The 24,149-nt window shown below is 36.4% G+C and overlaps 1 protein-coding gene across 10 annotated transcripts in view; it reads right to left on the bottom strand.

Annotated features, from left to right (window-relative positions):
- Positions 1-24,149, bottom strand: part of LOC125242631 (V-type proton ATPase 116 kDa subunit a 1) — a 59,375-nt gene that overhangs the window by 17,751 nt on the left and 17,475 nt on the right. For all 10 annotated transcript variants that reach the window (XR_007178890.1, XR_007178893.1, XR_007178894.1 and 7 more), the window contains 4 exons: positions 5,523-5,649; positions 4,877-5,053; positions 2,861-3,073; positions 541-691 (listed from right to left, as the gene is read on the bottom strand). Coding sequence is in view for 4 of the 10 variants with exons in the window: in XM_048151454.1 (XP_048007411.1) it covers positions 541-691; positions 2,861-3,073; positions 4,877-5,053; positions 5,523-5,649 (668 nt within the window). In the remaining 6 variants the exon portion in view is untranslated. The remainder of the gene's footprint in view (positions 1-540; positions 692-2,860; positions 3,074-4,876; positions 5,054-5,522; positions 5,650-24,149) is intronic.

Raw genomic sequence — 24,149 nt, 5'->3', positions numbered from 1 at the left:
ATGCCTGCGAGCTAATAATCTTCTTCTCTTTCGTCTTTATCTGTCATATTGACGTATTTGTGAGTAGAGTTGTGCCTACTCGTTCGCTGTAAAGATCGCTCCCAACTAGTACGATCTCTGTTCTTTTAGGACATTTAGTACAGTAGTACAGCGAGAGAGCAAGAGACAAATTGTGCATATGGCGTACAGTAACGCTCGGTCGTACTAGCCGTGAGCTGATCGGCCGTTTTCGCGCGCTCTCGGTCCGAGTCAGTCGGTTCCAGTTCGGTTGCGGTCGGGTCACACGGATCGTTTTGCTGTCATTGTCACTTCTCGGCTCTTCGCTCCTTACGCTCCCATTTTGTTGCGCGTGTGTGAGTGTACTAAATGTACTAGAGAGCAGAATCATTTGGGAGTAGTTCGATCTAGTACAGTGCAGGGAATCGTGTCTTTTGTTCTATTAGTACATGTACTACACATGCCTATTTGCGAGAAAGCAATAAAACATATTATTAACCAAACTAGGCCTGTAACTCTTTATGAAAGGTGGCAAAGACATACCAGGGTTGACCTCTCGGTAGGTGGCGACACCGTACGCATAGATGAGGTTCTGGAAGGCGGACGTGAACTTGTTGGTGCGGTTGTACGTCGGCGGGTCCTCGAGCGTCTCCATCCGGTTCAGGATGGGCGGCACTGAGCTTCCGGATCGTTCCTGGTGAGGAAATCAAAAAATTAAAGATCTGAAAATTATAATTTACCTTCTCGAAATAATCGTGTCCACTCAGATTTAATCACTATTTTTTTTTTCTGATACTGATTTCGCAACTTTTTCTTCATTTACCACTACAAAGTTTTTATGGGAGACAAGTCTGGACTGCTGGATGGCCATGATATGGTAGGAATTTGTTTTTGTTTCAGCCACTCCATCGTTGTCTTGCCAGTATGACATAAGGCACCATCTCGTTGAAAAGTAAATCCATTTATATACTTGAACTTTCTTATAGACGGTAGTGAACTCTATTCCAAGATGCTTTTGTATTTCTCTGCATTGACGGTTCCATCTATAAATTGCAGACATCCCACACCCTGCGCCGACATACAGCCCCAAATCATTTAAAGATGCTGGAAACTACACCTTGCGTTCAAGACAGTCTTTGTGAAATGCATCTCCTTTATCTTGAATGACTTTACTTCGTTCATCGCCAACTATGACCTCAAATTTGGATTTGTCGCTCCATATTATTTTTCGCCACTGATCGGCAGTCCAGTTTCTGTACTTTTGTGCAAATTTCAACCTGTTAGTTTTCTGCTTTTGAGTAAGTAATGGTTTCTGTTTAGCGGTGTGAAAACCGAAGCCCATTATTTTCATTACTGTCTTTCAGGTATCGACTGAAATGTTTATTTTGATCGCGTCATGCCATAGTTAGATAAGTTCTCCTGCTCTTGCATGACGATTTTTCCTGATGATGCTCCTCAAAATCCTGTTTTCTCTTTGGCAGTTATTCTTCGACGGCCAGATTTATTTAAACAGGAGACGGTTCCGTGTTTTAGTTGATGCTGGATGATTGTATGCGCCGTAGATCTTGGCAAAAAAGGTCTTTGGATATTTTGGAACGTAGATTTGCCGCTATTGTTACTGGAAATTATAATTTTCCTCACTGATTCAGGCACCGACTTACCTCTTGCTATTTTGGTATAAAAATGTTGTAGAATAATTATATTTTTTACAGAATTTACCTTTTTATGTAGCCGTATATCGTATCAGACGACTTATAATATTATTAATTCAATTTAAAATATTATTGTATAATATTAATCTAACTAAACTATTTTTATTTAAAATAGACGACCTATTATGCCTCAAATATGAACTAGGCGTATTTTTTTGCTTTAGATATGTTATTTTTATGATATGATTATATTAAAACATATAACATTAGGGCATTTTGTACGGCGCAAGATTAAACTAGTTTTAATGGCTTAGTGTGTCGTGTATTCCATTTATCATCAAAGTCAATCTGGGTTTAAATACCAGTTTCGGAAATAAATATCGCACGTTGAAGTGTGACTAGACGATATCATTTGCATTGGGGCTCGTAAGTAGGTATTAATTATTTCACCTATGAATAGCCTAGTTTTGAAGTCATGATTAAAATGATTGATGAATAATGATTAATTATTAAATAAAACTCTTGAATCACCCCATATGCAGCGTGACGTCAAATTTAAGTCATCGGCATGAAAGTTACGGGCCCTGCTGATCAAATTGTTCAGTCAAGTGTAAAAATATGGGTGTACACATCTTACTCAAAAATATGTCCCATAGCATCTTAGTCCGGTGTAATAAGAGCGTACGACGATCGTTTTGATAAATATTTTTGCATTTGACTTTTCGAGCAGGTTAGGTTGATATGACTCAATACTCGAAAACTAGGCTTATTCGAATATATGGAATATACATTGTTTGTTTTCCTGTATGGGTGCCGCTTGTTTGTAAAGTCAAAGCCTCAGGTTGTATATCACAAGTTAGGTTCAAAATATGGTGGAAAATATGTACTGTTCCTCTCCTTAAAGCCAGCTGGTCTCCAGGTTAAGAGCTGGAACCTAGCTAGTACTCAGCGATGAGACACTTCTGGATGAAATCCAGGTTGAATAAGTTCAGGGTGTGGTAGATGGCCTTGATCTTCCTTCATGTTAAAACGTTTGATAGAAAGTCTTACCGTTCCTCTCCTTAAAGCCAGCTGGATGGTCTCAAGGTCAAGAGCTGGGACCCAGCACTCAGCGATGACACTTCTAGGTGAAATCCAGGTTGAATAAGTTCAGTGTGTGGTGGATGGCCTTGACCTTCCTTTATGTTAAAAAAACACATAGAAAGTCTTACCGTTCCTCTCCTCAAAGCCAGCTGGATAGTCTCCAGGTCTAGAGCTGGGACCCAGCACTCAGCGATGAGACACTTCTGGGTGACATCCAGGTTGAAAAGGTTCAGGGTGTGGTAGATGGCCTTGATCTTGCGCACTTTGACGAACCAGTTCTTGATGTTCTTGGCTGCGGCCACGAGCACGCGATGACGGTGGTCTTGGGTCTGGCCGAGGACCTGGAGAAGAAAAAAAAAATATAGAGCCACTATACACACCTACATGATTCATCTATACTAATATTATAAATGGGAGAGTGTGTGTCTTGTTTGTTTGTTCGTATTTCACTGCAAAACGGAGTGACAAATGAGGAGGCACAGAGGCACACTGACATTTCATCCCACCAGGCGGCGCCTATGCAAGTATCTAGGCATGTCACTGTCATTCATATGTGAGAGAGAAAACATATCATCTTCTCGCTCTCACATATGAAATTCTTTATCTGTGCAATGCAAGTGCAATGGACTAATAGGGTGGCGCCATCTGTCATAACCTTTGAGTGTGCCTCCTCATTAACGTGATTTTTTAAGTGGAGATAGTTGAAGAGAGTAGAGTGATATAGGCTACATTTTGTCTCTTTCTAACCCCCTACTTTCCTTAAATAGGGGGTGGGCTTATTAGCAGAATAAATGAAAATTACAGATACTTCGTTTTAAAATCATCATTTTTGATAAGGAATCCGTAATATTATAACGTTCGAAAGGTCACATGTGACACGGCTAAGGGCCTACGCAATTACCCTGCTATAATGGCTACACGTTTTATGTGACAATGGTGTCAAAGCCGAGCCTTTTTACCGGCGATCGCGCTCGAGGCCACAAGCCGCGTAATTTGTCTAAGCTATCATATAATGTTGATTATTTGACCCGAATATGCTTATAGCAGTATTTTAATAATGTATGAAGTATATTAATATAGGGACCGGATTGAAGTAATATTCACTAAACATATAAATTTAGGATCCTACAATTTGACTAAAACGACTTTTCGAATCTCATCTCATCTTGAAATCACTCAAAGCGTACCTCACACACATCTATATACCACAGTATGCAGGAAGGTAAATAAATAAATAAATACTATAAGACATTTTTACACACACACAGATTGACTGAGCCCCATGGTAAGCTCAAGAAGGCTTGTGTTCGGGTACTCCGACAACGAAACATACCTATAATTGATATAATATACAAATACTTGCACATATATGTAAATAGAAGACATCCATGGCTCCGACACAAAAATTTGCTCATCACACAAATGCCCTTACGGGGATTCGAACCCAGGACCGAGCTACCGACTAGGCCAGACCGGTCGTCGGTATTCGGAAGTTCTCACAGTGTTAAGATCCTCGACTCGTCTCATAACGCCCATGGCCATCTCCCTGCGGTCTACGGAAACTTCAGGGCACGAGTAGCACAGACACTCGCAAATATTCTATTCTAAATCTTAATTCCTAGACCAACAACTAAATCATCATATATAGACAGTATACAAGGTGCTCGCGAGGAACCCATATAACTTTAACGGCATATTCTTGGTCAGATTTTAAGACTAAAATGTCATATAAACTTTTCTAGATTTCGTCTAGTTTCAGAGTTATTGCCAATTTAAAAAAAACATTTCCGTATTGTTACTCAGTAGAAAAGGTTTTTAACGGCGCTGATGCGCAATTGTGGAGCATAGTCTCACAGTAGTCATTGATAGATGTCAAAATGTGACAAGAAAAACTTCCAAATAATTTGGTTTTTAGAAAAATAAATGAAGGAACTCATTTTAATTGCCAACTTTATGGATAAAAAAAAATTTGATGTGAAAATACGTCCAAAAAAAAAAATTTTTTTTTTTTGGCGAAAAATTTTTAAATTCATATAACATTTTTTCTTTCTTTTTGCCTCAGAAACGCGTGGTTCAAGTTATGCGGGTTCCTCGCGAGCACCTTGTATAGGAAGCCTTTGGCTTTTTTTTCCATTTGGTCTTACCGTGTTAAGATCCTCAATCCGTGTCATGACTCCCATAGCCATCTCCCTGCGGTCTGCGGGCGCTTCAGGGCACGGGTAGAGAGTGGCGCGGAAACCCTCGCAGATCTTCTTGACGCGGGTCTTCAGCTGGTCGCCTTGGAAGAAGATGATGAAGACTGACTTGTACACCTGGTCGGACTGTAAAGCAAAAGGTATTTGTATTAAATTACTAGGTTTTGAAATGGCCAATAAATCAAAGAATGGAGGGAAGGTGCGAAAACATTTCATCGAAAATACGAAATGTAAGCTACACACGAAAATGGTACGACTGCTTAATTTAGTTGCGTTCGTGCGCAAAGACCCTCATCCTACTCATACCTTCAAAAAATTCTTGCAATGTCGCAAATGTCACAAACTTCCTAATTTATTTTGTTAGTCTAAAGTTCGCTTGTCCTTTTCTATCACCTACGCCGGAAACTTAGAGAAGACGGATCTTCAAGAGGAGAGTCGATTTCTTTATTTTGTTAGTCTGTGGACTTAGAGAAGACGGATTGCCGGGCCAGTCGATCTTAGCGTGACGTACTGACTACATACGCTCAAACATATATAAAACTGGCAGAGTCACAACCTATTCGTAATAAATATTGGTTAGTCTGTGGTCACTTACGGAAGACGGGTCCTCAAGAGGCGAGTCGATCTCAGCTTGACGAAGGAAGACATTGCCTCGGCAGGCGCGCCACAGCATACGCTCAAAAGCAGGTATGCGTTCACGGAGGATCACGCCAGCGACGAAGCTATACAGAAATTAGGTTAGAATATCGAAGTGGTTATCTGGTAGAAATTTATGCACAGAGCGAATGCAGAGCAAACGTTTTGGAGCATTCTTTCATTCATTTGGAGCGCGATGTCTTTTCGAGTTTAGTTTAAAGCAGCTGTACTAATTTTGCACATTGCGTTAGAAAATGATCCTCTTTCCACACCAGCCAATTTGCAGAATTCGCGTTTGTACGAGACAACGTTAGACTAATATTTCGTGGAATACTCCTTTAAAGATTCATGAATGAAATAATTTCCCCAGAATCACCTGAAATGATAGAGGTCAAGGTCGTCACAAACGTTTGCTTTGCGAGTGAATTTCGAAGAAAAATCTCTATAGGTATCTAGTAAATTAATATTTTACTGCCTATCTGTAACATGACTGATGATGCATCATAGACATAATGAAGAAATTTCCAAAAAAATTGATTGATTGAATGTATTGACTGTTATGATAAGTTTATCTTGCACTATTCAATCCAAAAGCCGTGATTTTGATAATTCCTTGTTATGTTTATGATTAAAATAATGATTCGGAATATGCTCAAATATAGCTATATGATATGATGCAATATTTTAAAAAATACATATTTATATAATAGCATAATAATTTTATTGAATTAATGTAAAATTATTTTTTATTTATTTAAATGATGTTTCTTGGGTTTGTACAAAAAGAAGACGTTGCCAGTTAAATAACCATTCAAAATTAAATTAAAAACCAAATGTATGCGATATAAGCATTATAAAAAAAACAACTCTTGAAATTAGTTCCTCGTACTTACTTATTTTTTAAAGGGATTCGAAAACTACCCAGTGGCCTATTTCACAATGGTGACACAATTAAGAGGCCTTATTCCTAAAGACGAGCGTTTTTTGCAAAATAGAACCTTTTTCATTCAAAATTATAAAGAAACTATAAATGATTATTAAAAAAATGATAATGTTCCTAAAAGTACATATCTTAAGCTAGAAAGTCAATTGGTACTACTTTAAAATATGTCTTTTTATACTTCCGAAAAATCAGTTTTTTCGGAAGACGTTTTCAAATTTCGTAGTGGAATAGCTCGTTTAGAATCGTGATTGTGCTGTTAAAAATGTTATTTGGGGTAATAAATGATCACAATCCTATTTGTTATATCGTACGAGTTAGCTAATACTTTGACATTTTAAGATTTACTTGAAATGGTGGATAAATAACCTTCCGTATCCTCCCCATTTTTTCGATAAAAAGAGGTTTACATTATGTATTTTTCCTGCGATTTCTGCATTTTTTGTAACTCTTAAATAATATTATCCTAAACTAGAACTTCTTATTGACCTATAAAAAAAAATCATACATATAAGACATACCTTTCTGTCGATAGATATGTTTTTAAAACACCTAAAATTCGAATAAAAGACACTGTGCTAACGCGAGCCCGCTCAGTCTGCGCCGAGCGCTCGAAGACAACGGACCTGCGTTTGATCGTCCGGCGCACCTAGCTTTCGTAAGCAGCGCGATAGTTCCGAGAAGTGCCGTAAACTGCGACTAAACAAATCTTGATCCTTTTTACACCTTATGCAATTTTAGCATTCGACATGCTTTTCATATGATTTTGGATTTTAAGTTATACGTGAAGTTTGTTGAGAGTTTGAATTATTATTATATTTTGGGACCAGGATGAGGTTCTGGTTCTCATGATGATGGAGTCAGGCAGGAGATGTTCAACAGAACTGCTATTCTACTTATCATAACTCCACCATGTTTGGGCTCTTTAGATTTGGGCTGATGAGCACCATCGATCTAGATGAGGTCCAAGGTCTCATGATGGAGTCAGGAGGTGGTCAACAGAACTGCTATTCTCCTCATCATAACCCCATCATATTTGGGCTCATTAGATTTGGGCTGACGAGCACCATCGAACTAGATGAGGTCCAAGGTCTCATGATGGAGTCAGGAGGTGGTCAACAGAACTGCTATTCTCCTCATCATAACCCCATCATGTTTGGGCTCATTAGATTTGGGCTGACGAGCACCATCGAACTAGATGAGGTCCAGGGTCTCATGATGGAGTCAGGAGGAGGCCAACAGAACTGCTATTCTCCTCATCATAACCCCATCATGTTTGGGCTCATTAGATTTGGGCTGACGAGCACCATCGAACTAGACGAGGTCCAAGTTCTCATGATGGAGTCAGGAGGTGGTCAACAGAACTGCTATTCTCCTCATCATAACCCCATCATGTTTGGGCTCATTATAAATATGTGGAAGGTCGTTAATAATAATAAATGTTTTATTAGGGTACCCCTACATGTAAAGAGGGGACAGATATTTTTTTTTATCTACTACTTTTTTTTTATCTGTATTCATATACATTCAATAATTTTTTTTTAATCGGTCCAGTAACAACGGAGATATCGAGGAACAAAGATAAAAAAATTAAAAAAATAAATAAACATACAGACAAATTGAGAACCTCGCCTCAAATCTCTCAGATTTGAGGCGACGGTTAAAAAGTGACACATCATGAGCAGTTCCAATGCACCAAATGTCACTGTTCTGGACGTAAGTGCATGCTGTTCTTATAAAAATATGAAAGTCACTATAACTGTGCCGTTTAGATTTAGGGAGTTCCGGTCTGACCATCATCAACAGTTCCACTGCACCAAATGTCATTGTTCCGTACGTAAATGCATGCTATTCATATAAAAACACAAAAATCGCTATATGTATGCCTTTCAGACTTGAGGAGTTCCCTGGATTTCTCCAGGATCCCATCATCAGAACTGGGTTCTGATAAAAATGGGACCAATCAGTATGCATATACATTCAATAAAAAAACAGAAATCACTATTAAACTATTCTCTAATTTCAAGTTCCTAACTAAAATTTTCCTAATAAAAAAAAAACAAATTGATCCCGATACAAACTTTCACCCCCTTTTTCCCTCTACTAGGGGTGTAAATTTTCATAATCGATTCTTATCTCTTCGAAATTTTGTTAATGCAATCTATACAAATTTCGACTTTCTAGCTTTCGTAGTTTCGGCTCAGCGGTGTTGGTTGTTGAATCAATCAATTAGGAAACCTGTATTTATATATGTATATGTAGACTACTATACTTTTACTACATTCATACACCTTATTTACTACTACCATAACAATTCGCCCGACACTCCAGACTGTGACACTTCGCCATTCACTGCCAGTTCGACAAGGAAATACTGACGCTGAGTAACAATGTTAGCATGTAAGGTTTAACTGTTAATGTTGAATTGAATAATAGTTATTTGTTATACATGGGGGCAAAGTTGTATTTTAACGCCGAGTGTGGAATTGAAAAACGAGCAAGTGAAAGGATTCTATAGTTGAACCACGAGCGAAGCGAGTGGTTCGAGAATAGAATCCTGAACTTGCGAGTTTTTTAACACATGAGTAGTAAAATACATTTGCACCCGAGTGTAACACAAAACTTTTCCCCTCACTATAGCGAGGAAACTACAACGCAAAAAATGTGTTTATCACTGCTTCCAGTAGTTCCACAGGGGTAAATCATCTTTATTACTTGATTCACCTACTTTTAACAATTTTAACAGTTAATTTGACTTTATTCAAGGTCAAATTACTTTACCCACTAGTGGATAAAATGCGTTTTTACCCGCTGGTATTAAAGGACAAAACACGTGTTTCCGAGGTAGTAAGGGGAAAATAAATTGAATTGAATAAATTGAAAAATGTTACTTATCAATCCAGAAATAGGCACAGAATTGCCAGTGTCAGGTGTCAATGTCACTATTCTCGTAAAATTTTATAGCCTTGAGTTCTTCTATGGAATCCACATCTAAATCCTTAGTGAAACAATTTTTCCATTACAAACGTAAAAGATAAGTGTACATGTATGACATTGTAATTTACTCTTATTGATATTGATAACAGTTATCGCTGGTATGGTAAAAACCGCAAGGATTTTTTTGTGAGGTAAAAAGACGACGAGCTTTGAAGTGGTAAGTTTTGCCTATCATCTGTTTAAGATGGGATCATAATATTTGTGAGGACCTAATAATAATAATATGTACTTAATAACTTTTGACGAATAATTTTAACAAAGGGGCTCTACGTGTTGGCTTCGGCTCCGCGCACCCCTCCCAAAGGTCCGGATTACCCTATAGTTTCCGTGATGGGATCCTTACTTGCTAGTCCTAGCAAGGGGAGTGGTACTGAACCTTGAGCAGTTTTATGTGCTTTGCCTGCCCCATTTTGGAAATACAGGCGTGGGTTTATGTATGTATGAATGTATGTATGTAACAATGTGTTTATTAACAAGCCTGTGAGTAACTAACCAGTCAGATCGCAAATGGTAGGTACTGTTATCGGGCAATTGGTTATACTCTTGAAGCTCAATGTCAAGTAAACTCACTTGTATTCAAGATCAAGTATCAAGTTTATTTATATAGATTATCTTTTACTTCAAATAAATATTATAAAGGTTTAATAAACGACAAATCGCCGTAATCCCTCGTCTACTTGGACACGGTTCTGTTTGTCGGAATTTTAACCTATTGTCTTAAAAGTCAATATCACTTTTGAATGATCAAAATTCACAGGCCGCATAAGAGGGGTTAAATAGTAATGACTTGTTAATTTTATACGATACAAGTACCACAAATAATGCAAAAACAGGAATATTTTTTTACCGTTTAAATTTTCAATGTATTAGAATATTATAATATGTACTATGAACACACTATTACTTATCCTGTTCGTCCATGTTCGTTGATTAGTTCTATCAATATTCGTCTTTACATTGACACATCACACATCCATAGTAAAAACTATGTACAAACATAGCCTTCAACACAACTCATATGGACACCGTTGTCCAAATCAATTTTCACCACCCAAATCGGGCGACATTTCTGTATCGCACAAAAGTGGCCAATATCTTTGTTAAAGGTTTATTAATTGTTGTTATGGTACTGTGACCAGTAAAGCCACTATGTTTAAGTGTTCCCTATATCAATGGACACTGGATAATGAAGTGCTGGTGTAAACTGTAAACTAACGCCTCATACAGCAAATTCACATCACACCTGATCTAATGATTCACATTAACGGTGTCAAATTACGCGATATCAAGTCCAATACTAAAAGAACCAGACTACGTAATCGTTCATCCGATTTTAGACTGTGCTTCTATAATGACAAGTCTCATAGTGAACAGTCTTGACCAACATCTAGAGAGACTCGTTAGGTGGCTGATCAAGGTCGAGATGTGCGGCGGTGATCTTGGACACGGCGAGGATAGTCCAAGGGTTCCTCTCTCTACAGCCCTAACTACCGACAGCTTGGGCCCTGCCCCGCTGCTGGCGACACCCTAGCTTAAGTCTTATATAATGTGTTTCCATATTTTTTGGTAATGTTTTATAAGTGTTTTTATATACATATTGTAAAAGCCTAAACCAAGATTTAAGTTGTATAAAGACTATAATAATGTGAATGTGAGTTATATCCGTTTGGTTCTGAGGTAGATAGCTGATAAACAGTGCTATTATTATGACAATGCCGTTAGATCACTTGGTTTACGCATGTCAGGAGAGAGATTGAATGGACTGAACAGATATAGAGAATAGAGACATGAAAAGTCTGCCGATTTCCTTGCCATTCCCAAAATGGCGGACGGGATGTGATAAAATTAATAACCTAACCACAAATTTTGAAAAAAAAAACCCCGACCGCGACATAGTGGACCGATTTTCATGAAACATGGCTAAGAACACTCCCGACTAACTCAGCTTTCAAACAAAAAAAAAACTAAATCGAAATCGGTTCATCCGTTCGGGAGCTACGATGCCACAAAGAGACACACAGAGACAGACAGACAAACAAACAGACAGACACGTTAAACTTATAACACCCCGTCGTTTTTGCGTCGGGGGTTAAAAATAAAATATTATCAACGTTAAATTAATAAACAATTTTACCACCCCCTTTACTCCATTAGGTGTCGTAGAAGTCGACAGTGGGATGTGGGTTCAGTTGTGGTGGGGGCGTTTGTGTAAGCAACCTGTCACTAAAATATAACAATTTAGTTCTCTTTGAATCCAAAATTACTAAAAGCGCCACTCTTGAGAAGTTTCATCTGGTCTGGGCCCTGCCTACCCCTTTCGGATTTATGAAAAAACTGGCGTGAAGTGATGTCAATATGTATGTACTAGCTTTTGTCCGCGGTTTCGCTCGCGTCGCGTTAGAATGAAACAAAAAGTAGCCTATGTCATTCTCCATCCCTTCAACAATCTCCACTTAAAAAATCACGTCAATTCGTCGTCCCATTTTGCCGTGAAAGACAGACAAACAAACAGACACACACACTCTCCCATTTATAATTATTAGTATGGATATTAAATTAATAAAATACTTCAACTGTAATGTAACGTACTAGCGCATCATAGTTTCCGGGGCTAAAATACATATTAGCCTTAATGAAATGAAATAAAATTGATTCGATACAACACCTTACATAGCTGTATCTTCTTTACACACATAAGTACGTAATTATCCTCATCATAAATCACAGAGAAGGATATCGAGTATCATGTTTATTAAGTTTAATAACTCCATCACAGTCGTCAGGAAAACACTTTGATGACACCATCATTATTAAAAGGTTATCCGTTCATAACCGGACACCCTGTATGTATTAGTTCTAACCCCCGACGCAAAAACGACGGGGTGTCATGTCATAAGTTTGTATGTCTGTAGCATCGTAGTTTTCAAACGGATGAACCGATTTAGATTTCGTTTTTTTTTTAAAGCTGAATTAGTCGGGAGAATTCTTAGCTATGTTTGATGAAAATATAGGTCCATTAAGTCGGTTTTTTTTTTTTTGTATCGTGACTATAATATAAAATCTAAGCCTTATTGTACAATAGGTTTCTAATTATAAACGGTTCAGTTCCGTAATAAACGTTTATGGCTATATTTACGAGATTCTCCAGTGTATGAAACAATACATAACATTACATAACCACAGCGTGACATTTACGCTATTATTTGTACTTGTCAAAAGGACTGGCATCACCGCATCGTAAAGCAAATATAGATAACATAAAAATACATTTATAGATAGTCGGGCCAAGATAAGTTTGCAACGATTTTAGTAAACGTCAAAATTTCATAGCAGTTTGACGTTAGAAATACCTGGCTGATAAAATCGTTGTCAATTTTCTTGGACTGACTCTATCATTCATTCGCCTGCCCTTTTCCCAATCATTTTGGGGTCGGTTGTGGTGTGTGAAGAGAAAGACATGCTGTCTGTACTACTACTACTCTACTCTGTACTACTCTGTACCGTGTGATGTCTTTCTCTTCCATGCCTCTTTTTTTTTTAATGAAATAGGCATTAAACGAGCGGACGAGCCGACTGACGGGAATAAGCAACATCAGGGGAGTCACTTTGCGTTGCCGACATTTGAGAACCCTAAATACCTGCTTATGTCCGTTATTTCATTATACACTTGCGTTCGTTTCATACACACTCTCATTTAAATTTAGGAATTATTTCAATTAAAAAATCAAAAATCTAGTCAACAAATTCGATAAGAAGCATAGAGGTATCAATGATAAGAAGTAATATCACCTCACCAGTTAGAATCGGTAGATGTTCTTGGCACGGTGCCAAAGTATTAAGATATGGATTTTGGATGGCTGGAACGTGTCTGGATATTTACGACGGATTTTACGACTAACGAGTTGATGATCGGCTTAGTATTCAGTCAATCTGAATACTTTGAATAGGGTTATTTCCTGAGAAATGTGGAGAAGTCGGGCATGTTCTGATGGTAGGGGAGACTATAAGACAGGTGATTAGACACTCGTATTTGTATACGTTAAGTCGCTCAGACTGAGCCATCAAGGTCTTCAAGGGTCACGTGGAATATTCCTGGATCAAGGGGAAAAGGTCGCCCACGAACATGAACTATCTGGACTCTGGAGGCGCACGGTGGAAAAGGAGGCCTCAGTGGCTCTCTGCTGGGCGCGCCTGGAGGAGGCCGTGTTTGACCGGGAACAGTGGAAATCCTTCCTGAGTCCTATGCCCCTGATGAGGGATAACACAGGATCTTATCATCTTCAACATTAAGGGCCTGTAGCATCAAACCGTCTGTCACCGTTAATGCGTTCGTGAAATTTTATTGTATGGGAAGTTCCATAGACATCTGCTGCGTGACGATGATGTGTCTGTCAAATGTGTTTGATGCAACTGGCCCTAAGTCGCACAGACAGACATAAAGGAAGAGATTTTATCCTTCTTTCAAACATAATTGAAAGCGCATTGTATCTTCAATTTAACGAATGGGATAAGGTTTATTTCCTACAGTGTTTACCCCCATGCAACCCAACCTATGGAATATTTTTACCCAGATTAATTCGAGGTTTATTTGAAGTGTTTTTCAAGTAGGAACAATAGACTTTATAAAGTTATTACACACACAACAATGGGCCAATCACTTAACCTTAACCCCCTGAAATAGCCAATAAAATGTGTTCACGTCGGTATAACAAAGGCTGATTATCTTTTACGATATGGCAACGTCTTCTCATTATACGGTTTATATAAAATATCTGTACAGTAAGCTGCATAGACAACTGACCAAGCAGTGGCCTATTTCATTACAGTGACAATTGTCGTTCGACGGTGAAATATTGACGCTGAGTAATGTTACTTATTAACCCACAAATAGGCACATAATCGTCAGTTGTCACTGTGGTAAAATAGCCCACTGACATGTTTGCAGGGTCTGTTATATCTGAAACGTCGGAGTGGGTAGGACCAAGTTTCCCCCCTCTCGCTAGGGGAGGGGAAAGAAACGGTGTGCCAAAAACACTCCGTCAAAAATAAAAGGTCAGTTATCTCTGTAGCTTAGGCACTGCACGGTCAAGAAATCTGTTTTTATACCATTTCATAATTTCTTACATTTACACATAATATGACAAGGGACATATTATTGTATGTACCCACTGTAATCAAGTACAAAATTTCGCTGCTGACTGTAGGTTCGTGTCATTCATTCAAATAGCCATAAACTTATTTATAAAATATTGTGGTTCTACAGATAAACCACCGCGTAGATATTCATGATTTAGGGCTATGTCTTGTCTCATCGAATACAAGGCTGCTCAGTGTTTTCAAAACAAACAGTGGTGTGCAAAATAATAGCAGTTAATAAGGAATTAAAAATTTGGAAAAAGACTATAATTTAAGATTCAATATTGTATCTATTTTATGAGATAACTATAATCTATTACTTGACATTATATCTATTCAAAAACACAAATGTCACAATTTAGATTTCTTTCAACCCCTTTTTGCCAAGAGTGGCACTGAAACTTAGTAGTTCATGTTCTCACCTTACCTCACCGTACACCTTTATGGGATACATGCGTGATTATATGTATGTATGTATATGTATATCTATTCGTAAATACGGGGAATTTAATTACATTTTTGGAATGTTGCTTGTACACATATTTATGAACTCGACCGCTCAGAGCAAAGCCTTCTTTCTGTAATAAACTCACTATGTATTATGAATCTAACTTAAAATCTTTTCATGTGTCATTTCTCAAAGTAATCAAGGTTATTTATTAAATTAAACAGTGGGTAAATGATAAGCCTTTCATACGGAAAATAATCTAGATAAGATAACGAACTTATAGAATCTGATAAAGAGAACGGTTTTTCATTAAATGCCTCTGAAATAACTGATTACATATGTAATTAAATTACGTAACGTCAATGTCTTTTTGTGTGTGTTATTTTGTGAGTTTGATGTCGGCACAGTATAATAAAGAGTACTATCGTACAGTATGGCCACTTCCGCTCCCGCTGAAAGCGCCGCCCGCCCCCTCTCGGTTACCTCGCAGTTACCGCCTGTCAAAAACGCGACCAGTCGATCTGTCATATTTCACTCATACAAGCATAGTACGCTTTCACCTACTCGAGCTTAGAATGTGTGCTAGGAACGCGCCCCTTTCATATATTTGATCGCCAGTGTCCGAGGTGTGATGTCGGTGTTAATGCAATCCATATTATAATAATACTACATCATACAAATAAAATTAAAATATATTGGTATTGACCAATTCTACAAAAAAAATTCGTATATGGCAACTTGGCAACACAGTCATGATAAATTATTTCAAATAACCTTTGCGTGTTTTTTTGCTGTCTTTACTTGGGGGTGTCTGACCACTAACTCATAAGGCATAAGGAAAATTATACAAGACGAAATTGGCATTCATTTTTGCATCATTCGATCATCACTATAACCGGTTCTGTCTGTAATTTGTACTAGAATATTTTATTCGTCTATGATTTTTTTTTATTAACACTCACAATACAAGATAGGTACCTATATCGAAGGGCACTTTATTCAGGTGCCGTAGCCGAATGGCATTTCTGAGACGCGAAACGAAAACGAAACGCCGCGAAAGGTATTCTGCCTCTGTCGCGCCAATACGCATGAGCGATAGAGATAGATATCTGCGAGCGTTTCGTGAGCGTTTGTGCCATTCGGCTAATACGTACCCAGGGATCAGTCGCAAGTCGCAAATTCTTTATGAGATAATAAATGTCTTAAACCATAAATATTACATCGACAGTAGCTACACTGTACGAAAATGTGTCCTTCAATAATATTACAAGAACCTTTCCTTAAATTTAACAGAAATTAAAAAATCACGGTGTAGGTATTATTTGTAAATAATTATATCCCTGAAGATGATGCCTATGTTTTTTATATCATGATAAATATTGCGCTATAAACTTGCAACAATGCCAAAATTGTTCTTCTCTTATTCTCATCACCATCGTCGACAAAAATAACAACAATTAAATATATAAAACATATAAATCCATTATTTCTACGTATCAATACTTAACGCTAAGCTCCTTAGACATTTGTTACTTTACTGTCCTATACACCGTGTTTTTTATTGTTTTCCATTAAATTCGACACGTCGATCCGTTAGGTTCGTTATCAGGAACCATCATGTATATCACTTTTAATTCAATTCGGAAATTTCATACATAGAGACCCTTAAGAATAATATTCAAGTTAGTGTCAACTGTCAAGTGATTGACGGCACATGTCAAAACAAATAACAGTAGGAAGTAGTAAAAGGCTGTCACACACGTGTTCAGTAACTCAATAACCGTAAGAGTTAAGACGCTAGTTTCTTAGAGAAATTAATTGTATTTAATCTAAAGAACCTTCCCTTAAAGTTAACGGAATTCAACAAAAACAGGGTCTATATATGTAGGTATGTAATGTAAAATCAGGCACAGTTGTATAGCTATGTAAGCAGCTCATACATTTTTTTCTATTCCGATATGCATATGATAAATATTGAAAAACATATATCTGCAATAACTGTAGGTACACATTGCAAATGTTATCAGCTCCATTGTCCCGGACGTGCTGCAGCAAGGACGTAGTGATTTTTGCTGGTTATTTTACACATACTATAATAAGTACTTTAATACAATTCCTTTGAATAGGTATGCTATAGCTTTTAGCGCGTATAATAGACCATTCGCTGTTTCCTGTAATAGTCGTAAAATGGATGTACTACGTGTCGAAGCAAAGGATCATTTAAAATCAATGAATAGTAGATTATACGTAAGATTACCTTGTGAAAATGGCCAAAAAATAACGCTAAAACAAATATAAATGCATTAAATACCGAGCGCTATATTCCACTTCTGTCGTAGGTAAAGTGTAGTTTATTGTAACGCCTTAATAATAATTGTGTGGCTTAACTACATGGGTAAATCCATTCTGCTATAAGGGATCATCCACATATTACGTCACACCAAATTTCAGGTTTTTGGACCCCTCCCCCCTCCTATGTCACGTTTTTAGGGTTCCGTAGTCAACTAGGAACCCTTATAGTTTCGCCATGTCTGTCTGTCCGTCCGTCCGTCCGTCCGTCCGTCCGTCCGTCCGTCCGTCCGTCCGTCCGTCCGTCCGCGGATAATCTCAGTAACCGTAAGCACTAGAAAGCTGAAATTTGGTACCAATACGTATATCAATCACGCCAACAAAGTGCAAAAATAAAAAATGGAAAAAAATGTTTTATTAGGGTACCCCCCCTACATGTAAAGTGGGGGCTGATATTTTTTTTCATTCTAACCCCAACGTGTGATATATTATTGGATAGGTATTTAAAAATGAATAAGGGTTTACTAAGACCGTTTTTTGATAATATTAATATTTTCGGAAATAATCGCTCCTAAAGGAAAAAAAAGTGCGTCCCCCCCCTCTAACTTTTGAACCATATGTTTAAAAAATATGAAAAAAATCACGAAAGTAGAACTTTATAAATACTTTCTAGGAAAATTATTTTGAACTTGATAGGTTCAGTAGTTTTTGAGAAAAATACGAAAAACTACGGAACCCTACACTGAGCGTGGCCCGACACGCTCTTGGCCGGTTTTTTTGTATCCCTTTAACAGGGATTGTCACATTTAGTATGACCCCCCAACCCCCCTTACACTGTGACGTAATATATGGATGACGCCTAAGGTTGATTATCTTTCTTGTAAATATATATTAATTTGTGTAGTTTTAAGTTGTACATAATTATATGAAATGGTTTAGTTTAAGTTATATATAAGTCATTGTTTTAACTATAATATTGTGACTTGAATTGAACTTTAATACCCGGAAAATATGAATTCGAAGGGTCATACCATAAACTTATTTCAATTAAAAATAATGACGATATTATACAATGATGAACTGTCGCCTGCGGTATTTCTGGACCGGTACAACCTTCAAATCTTCAAGAAAAGAGCGTACACCCATCTTAAATGGCCGGCCTCTCACCTCCAACATTTCTGGTGTTTCGTGTCGATAGCTTACTATCAGTCAACCTATCTTTCAGACCATATTACATTTTTATACAGAGTGGGGCCTGTAACAAAGGCGAAGAATTGAACTGTAGGCTATTCTCCTTATACTGATCAACATTTGTTCAGTGACTTTTAAAAATTATGAAGTCTTTAAATTTTTAATTTTTCATACAAAATAAATATTAGCTTCAATGTACGCCATTATTGTTGTCATTGACGTTGTCTGTCACACGTTAGACTTAACAGAATTCGCAATACATTACCTCTTAGAAAAAACTTTCAAGGGTAATAAAAATCAAAATACAAGTTATTTTTAAAAGTCGCCGAACAAATGTTGATCAGTATAAGGAGAATAGCCTAGAGTTCAATTCTTCGCCTTTGTTACAGGCCCCACTCTGTATATTCAACCTTAAAGCAGAATGGATATACCTAAGTTTAATGTTAAGCGACACAATTATCATTGAGCAAATGGGCTACCAAGGGTGAAGTCACATCTATCAGCATCGAACCGCATTTTGTATATGAGAAATCGCTCGTTAGTTATGAAGACGCTTTTGCATCGGAAAACGGAGGGTTTCACCACATACAACGGTTTCCCAAAACTGTTATTATTTGGTATTGACAAATAGATCATTCCCATCAGAAGTCACTAAAGAGATATAACAAGCGTATACGACAAAAGCAAATATTTTAACAACTTTTCATGTTAGCACCGTCGTAACATGGCAGTCACGATTTTCTCGAAAAGTGCAGAACTTTTAAAGTGTGTGTCTGTTTGTTTGTCCGTCTTTCACGGCAAAACTGAGCGATGAATTGACGTGATTTCTGATAGGATGGACAGAAATAGGCTACTTTTTGTCTCTTTGTAACCACCCACCAAAATGGGGGGTGGAAGTTTGTATGGAGAATTCCGCAATTTCCGAATTTAAAGCGAGTGAAGCCGCGGGCGAAAGTTAGTAAATATCATAAGTCAATTTTTGTACACGGGATTTTAATCTCAATATATTGAAAGAAAAGATTCATATTAACTTTGTGTAATAGGACTTGTCACTTGGAGTGACAGTTTTGGTTTTCTGTCATATGATATGTTTGAAGAGATAGTAAGCGACCCGGTTTCGTTATTGACATATGTCATTCTGTAGAACTAGAGTTGAATGAATGAATACCGTTATGTGTAACAGAACCCATCGTTATGTATTTAGTGGAACTGTGTGTGCTACGGTTACAACTTACAGTTCTATTTATACAGTGTGTAATTTGTAATCCTTATACGGGCAGATTAAACCAGGCATAGTATTCATTAGTTGTATCTTTAATTAAGAGGTGTTTTTGAGTTACGCTTAATTTTCACCCCATAGATAATTAATTTCTGAAAATTTTCTCAGCAGCAATCAGATACAATACAATACATATGCAACAGCGTAACTTTGACTATATGGCCAGTTAAGTGAAAATTATTTCAATATCTTTTCATGTCCAAGATCACTTCAAAATCATTCGCATCGCATGAGATAAATATCTCTTGTCTAGACAATGTTTTGGTTTTTATCTCAAATCATAATCGATCGATCCTACACGGAACCGATCGATAAAATCTTTTGTTTGTTGTGTTTATTCTCTGTTATGGGGATTCTGCGAAGAGTGATACAAATATATTTTCACCACACCGGTAAAGGCTTACTTTGTTATTCGAAAACAGATAGCTAAATTGGATTTTATCCACAAGAGTGTAAAGTAATTTCAGGTTTACCTATTAATGATGATTTTGCATCATAAATATTGAATACATTGAAGGATTTAATTTAGTTTAATAATGTATTAGTTTATTTTTTGGTAGCTTTTGCACATTGTAATTTTTCCTCAGTCACCCGTTGACCACGAATGCTGTAAAGTGTTCGAAACGTCGGGATGAATTGTAAATTCATTATACGCGATTTATTCCATTTCCATAGTTTTATTTCATGAGTAACAGAGACAATAGAGGTATTATGTAGGTACTTAGGTAATATTTGTAATTGAATGTGTCTGCCATACACCAAGGTATACTATAAAGTGATGGTGTTTTGGTTCATCCACGCATATTTTAGACGGGAACGCAACATAATGCAGTCCTTATTTTCCTGTTACTAAACCGAAATGAGTAATATGCAAATATGAAATACCAAGGGAAAATACCGATTAGCGTGGTCTTGTGACTGTGTGACGTCGTGTAGGTAAGCCTTATTCAGCGAGGTCAATGACGAACATTCAACTTTTTTGTCTGTATGTTACGCGCATCTCGGAAAGGTCAAACAAAAATAGTTATTTTTTCTATGTTAATTGTAACTGTAATGTATTACATCCTGTCATTCACCGTAGATAACTGACCTTCGGTACCCAACAAACAAAATATCCTTATAAAATCAATCTATAAGGGCTAAACACTCATAGTAGTTTTAAAATAGCATTCATTATGCCAGAGTTCCTTATAGCGGCTCATTATAAGAGAATTTGGCCTAATAGTACATTTACTCTTATAATTTGGCCATGTACACGTTAATAAGTCAAATTTATATGACTGCAATAAGGGTTTAAAAATATTTACTCTTATAGTAGCTCATTATAAGAGGATTTGGCCAATAGTACATTTACTCTTATAACTTGGCCATGTACACGTTAATAAGTCCAATTTATATGACTGCAATAAGGGTTTAAAAATATTTACTCTTATAGTAGCTCATTATAAGAGGATTTGGCCATTAGTACATTTACTCTTATAACTTGGCCATGTACACGTTAATAAGTCCAATTTATATGACTGCAATAAGGGTTTAAAAATATGTATTCTTATAGAAGCCATTTAAAATGCCTTTTCGCTGTATAATATTCAAAGCACTATAAAAGCTTTTGTTATGGCCAATTATTCTTATAAAAGTAATGCAAAAGATAACTATGATGCTTTATGCCTCATAGGAGCATATTATAAAACGTCTATCCAGCAAACAAATTATAGCATTTTATAAAGTGTTTAAAAGAATCAAAGCAATACATTATCTCTTATACAATAATTATAAAGGCATTATTCTTGAAAGTGTCGTATTAAAAGTTTTTATAAAACTTGATTCGTCATTTTGAAAATCCAGCGAATGTGAACAATCTGATCCCAACTTATCGATTAGTGGTTCCGTAGAGGATGCCATTATGGAATAATTATAAGAATATGCAGGCAAGCAGCAGTGACTACAGGTATATCGTTAAATGATGAATTGAGTTTGGATTTAGCTTAATAATTATATTTTTTGTTCTTATTTAAGGTGTCTGTAGCTCTGCGGTGAAAAATGTTAAGGTATATACAGCGGGGCCGTGGGGCAGATCTCGACTGGAGGGCAAATGTAACTGGTCCATTGTTTCCATGTTTTACAATGTTTACATTATTAAATAGAGTGTCCACCGGTTATACCAGACTAGCATGCACTCGGAGGTGGCCAATTATACATAACTGAGCGTATAAGAGACTATTACCAAGTCACTCAGTTTTGTTATCCATCAGTACCTACTAATATTAATTTTTAAGATTATTAGAATAAGTTCCAAAAGTGTATTCCTTACTTTATGGACTTTGCTCTGAAATAAAAAAAAATCTTTTATTGCGGATTATCATTGTGAATATTGGACGATCTGAATAAGTGAATACAATGTTCGGCTATTTTAAGAAGAAACCGATTTTATATGTAGTAGTCCTTTTGGGACTAAGACAGATTAAAATTGAGGACAAATAAAGACAAACTCACTGTTTTTAAGATATTTATTTATGTGCAACGAAACCAAACCGATACAAGTAACTTTATAAGATTAATATTTTCAGTTCTATTGCTCACGATGTTGCTGTTTCAATGAGTCTACATACTTCAAAATATTAATATATTCTTCAGAGCGCCTACACGGTGGTAGAAATTGTAATTAACCTATCAGTAAATTTCCAAAATAATAAGTAGTTTCTTTTATCGAGGTCTTCATCAAATTCACAAAAGATATATTGATTTTCGTTTTCTTGTTTTGAATTATCAGCGCCATCTTTGCTTGGTGTGATTTTCTTACAACCTAAACTATTTCCTGCGTCCTCTTCCATTTTGCATGTTTTTTGATCCACCACTCCGGGCTTATTTTTGGGTGTAAGTAATGATTGTGACTGATTTTCTCCATCAGAATATGTGCCGTTTTGTAGTTCATCTGTAATTAAAAAAAAAAAAATTTGAAGTCTTAGGCTAGGCTGTTTATAGTTATCGACACAAAGTCCATTGTGATGGCGGTACTGAAATCGTCTGTGGTTTTCAATAGCACTTACTTACTAAGAGGAGGAGAAGAGTTGTCATCTTCACGTCACTAAAAACGGCTGACTATGTATCTCATCCACAGATTCTGTAACAATAACCATAATAAAAATTGTTTTAAATTGTTTTGTATTGTTTTAAATTGAAAATTCTAGTTATAACTTCCTAATGAAATATTGAAAATATCAGAATTACCTGACATGCTGCGGACTACACGGTTTTATTTTGTTCTATGCCGGTTAATCGAACCAAACCTTTATCAAAGCGTTCCCCAAAATACCGGTTTAAAAAGAACGGTCTTTCGAACAAAAATGCAATTTCAAATGCGCCAAGTACATGATAACTAGACAGCGGATTTCAGGTAGCGATTTAAATATTAATATGGATATGACTAGTGCAATTTTTTAAATACATGTCATATGGTTTATAATCTATTATTATTACCTACATCGCACACCACAAACTTCACTGAATAATTAGATTAAATTAATGTTATTTTTTCAACAAACTACATTTTAAAAAAAAGTATTTTATTCTAAATAATGGACTTTCAATTTAAATATATATAAGAAGCGAATTATTTTCATTTTTATATTCTTTGAGCCATAATAGAAGTTTTTACTGTGCAATGCGCAGAAGAAATATTAAAGAAATAAGTATAAATAAATATTTTTTTTATTTTTATTTATTATCATTATAATTTTTGCCCAATATTCACAAAAGCATCCAAAAAGGGTTTTACTTTTATGTTCCCATACATTTTTTCGTGTGTAGAAAAAATAATAAATATTGTATGCGAGTCATATTCATATTAATATTTAAATCGCTACCTGAAATCTGCTCTTTAACGATAACGTTATGAATTTTTAACTGGTATCCGTTACAAATATTTAACTAGATGGTAAGGTTCTGGATTTCACTAATTGTGAGAAGGAACCCTAAAGATATATAAAATGGCGAATCATAAGTAACACCGGTGGCTATTATAAAGTTTTTACTCTTATAGAGTATTTGTAAATGATGTGCTTACTGCTTTTACTCTTATAACAGCCTTGCTCAAGACATGTCAAAATTAATTAACCGCATTTTTAGTACAAAACCGTTGAAATACAAGGGCGCATTAATAATACAACACATTTTATATCACATTTCACCATGAAATTGGATTCCCACACAGTTTTCATAATAAATAAGCAAATAATTGTAATATGTAAAAGTTAACTTACCGTTTACTAACTTGCAAAATGGATGACTTGATGATGATGTACACATA

This window comes from Leguminivora glycinivorella, chromosome 3 (genome assembly GCF_023078275.1).
Source record: "Leguminivora glycinivorella isolate SPB_JAAS2020 chromosome 3, LegGlyc_1.1, whole genome shotgun sequence".
Classification (NCBI taxonomy): domain Eukaryota; kingdom Metazoa; phylum Arthropoda; class Insecta; order Lepidoptera; family Tortricidae; genus Leguminivora; species Leguminivora glycinivorella.
Note: the sequence above shows the minus strand (reverse complement) of the source record. Positions and strands in the feature narration are given on the sequence as shown.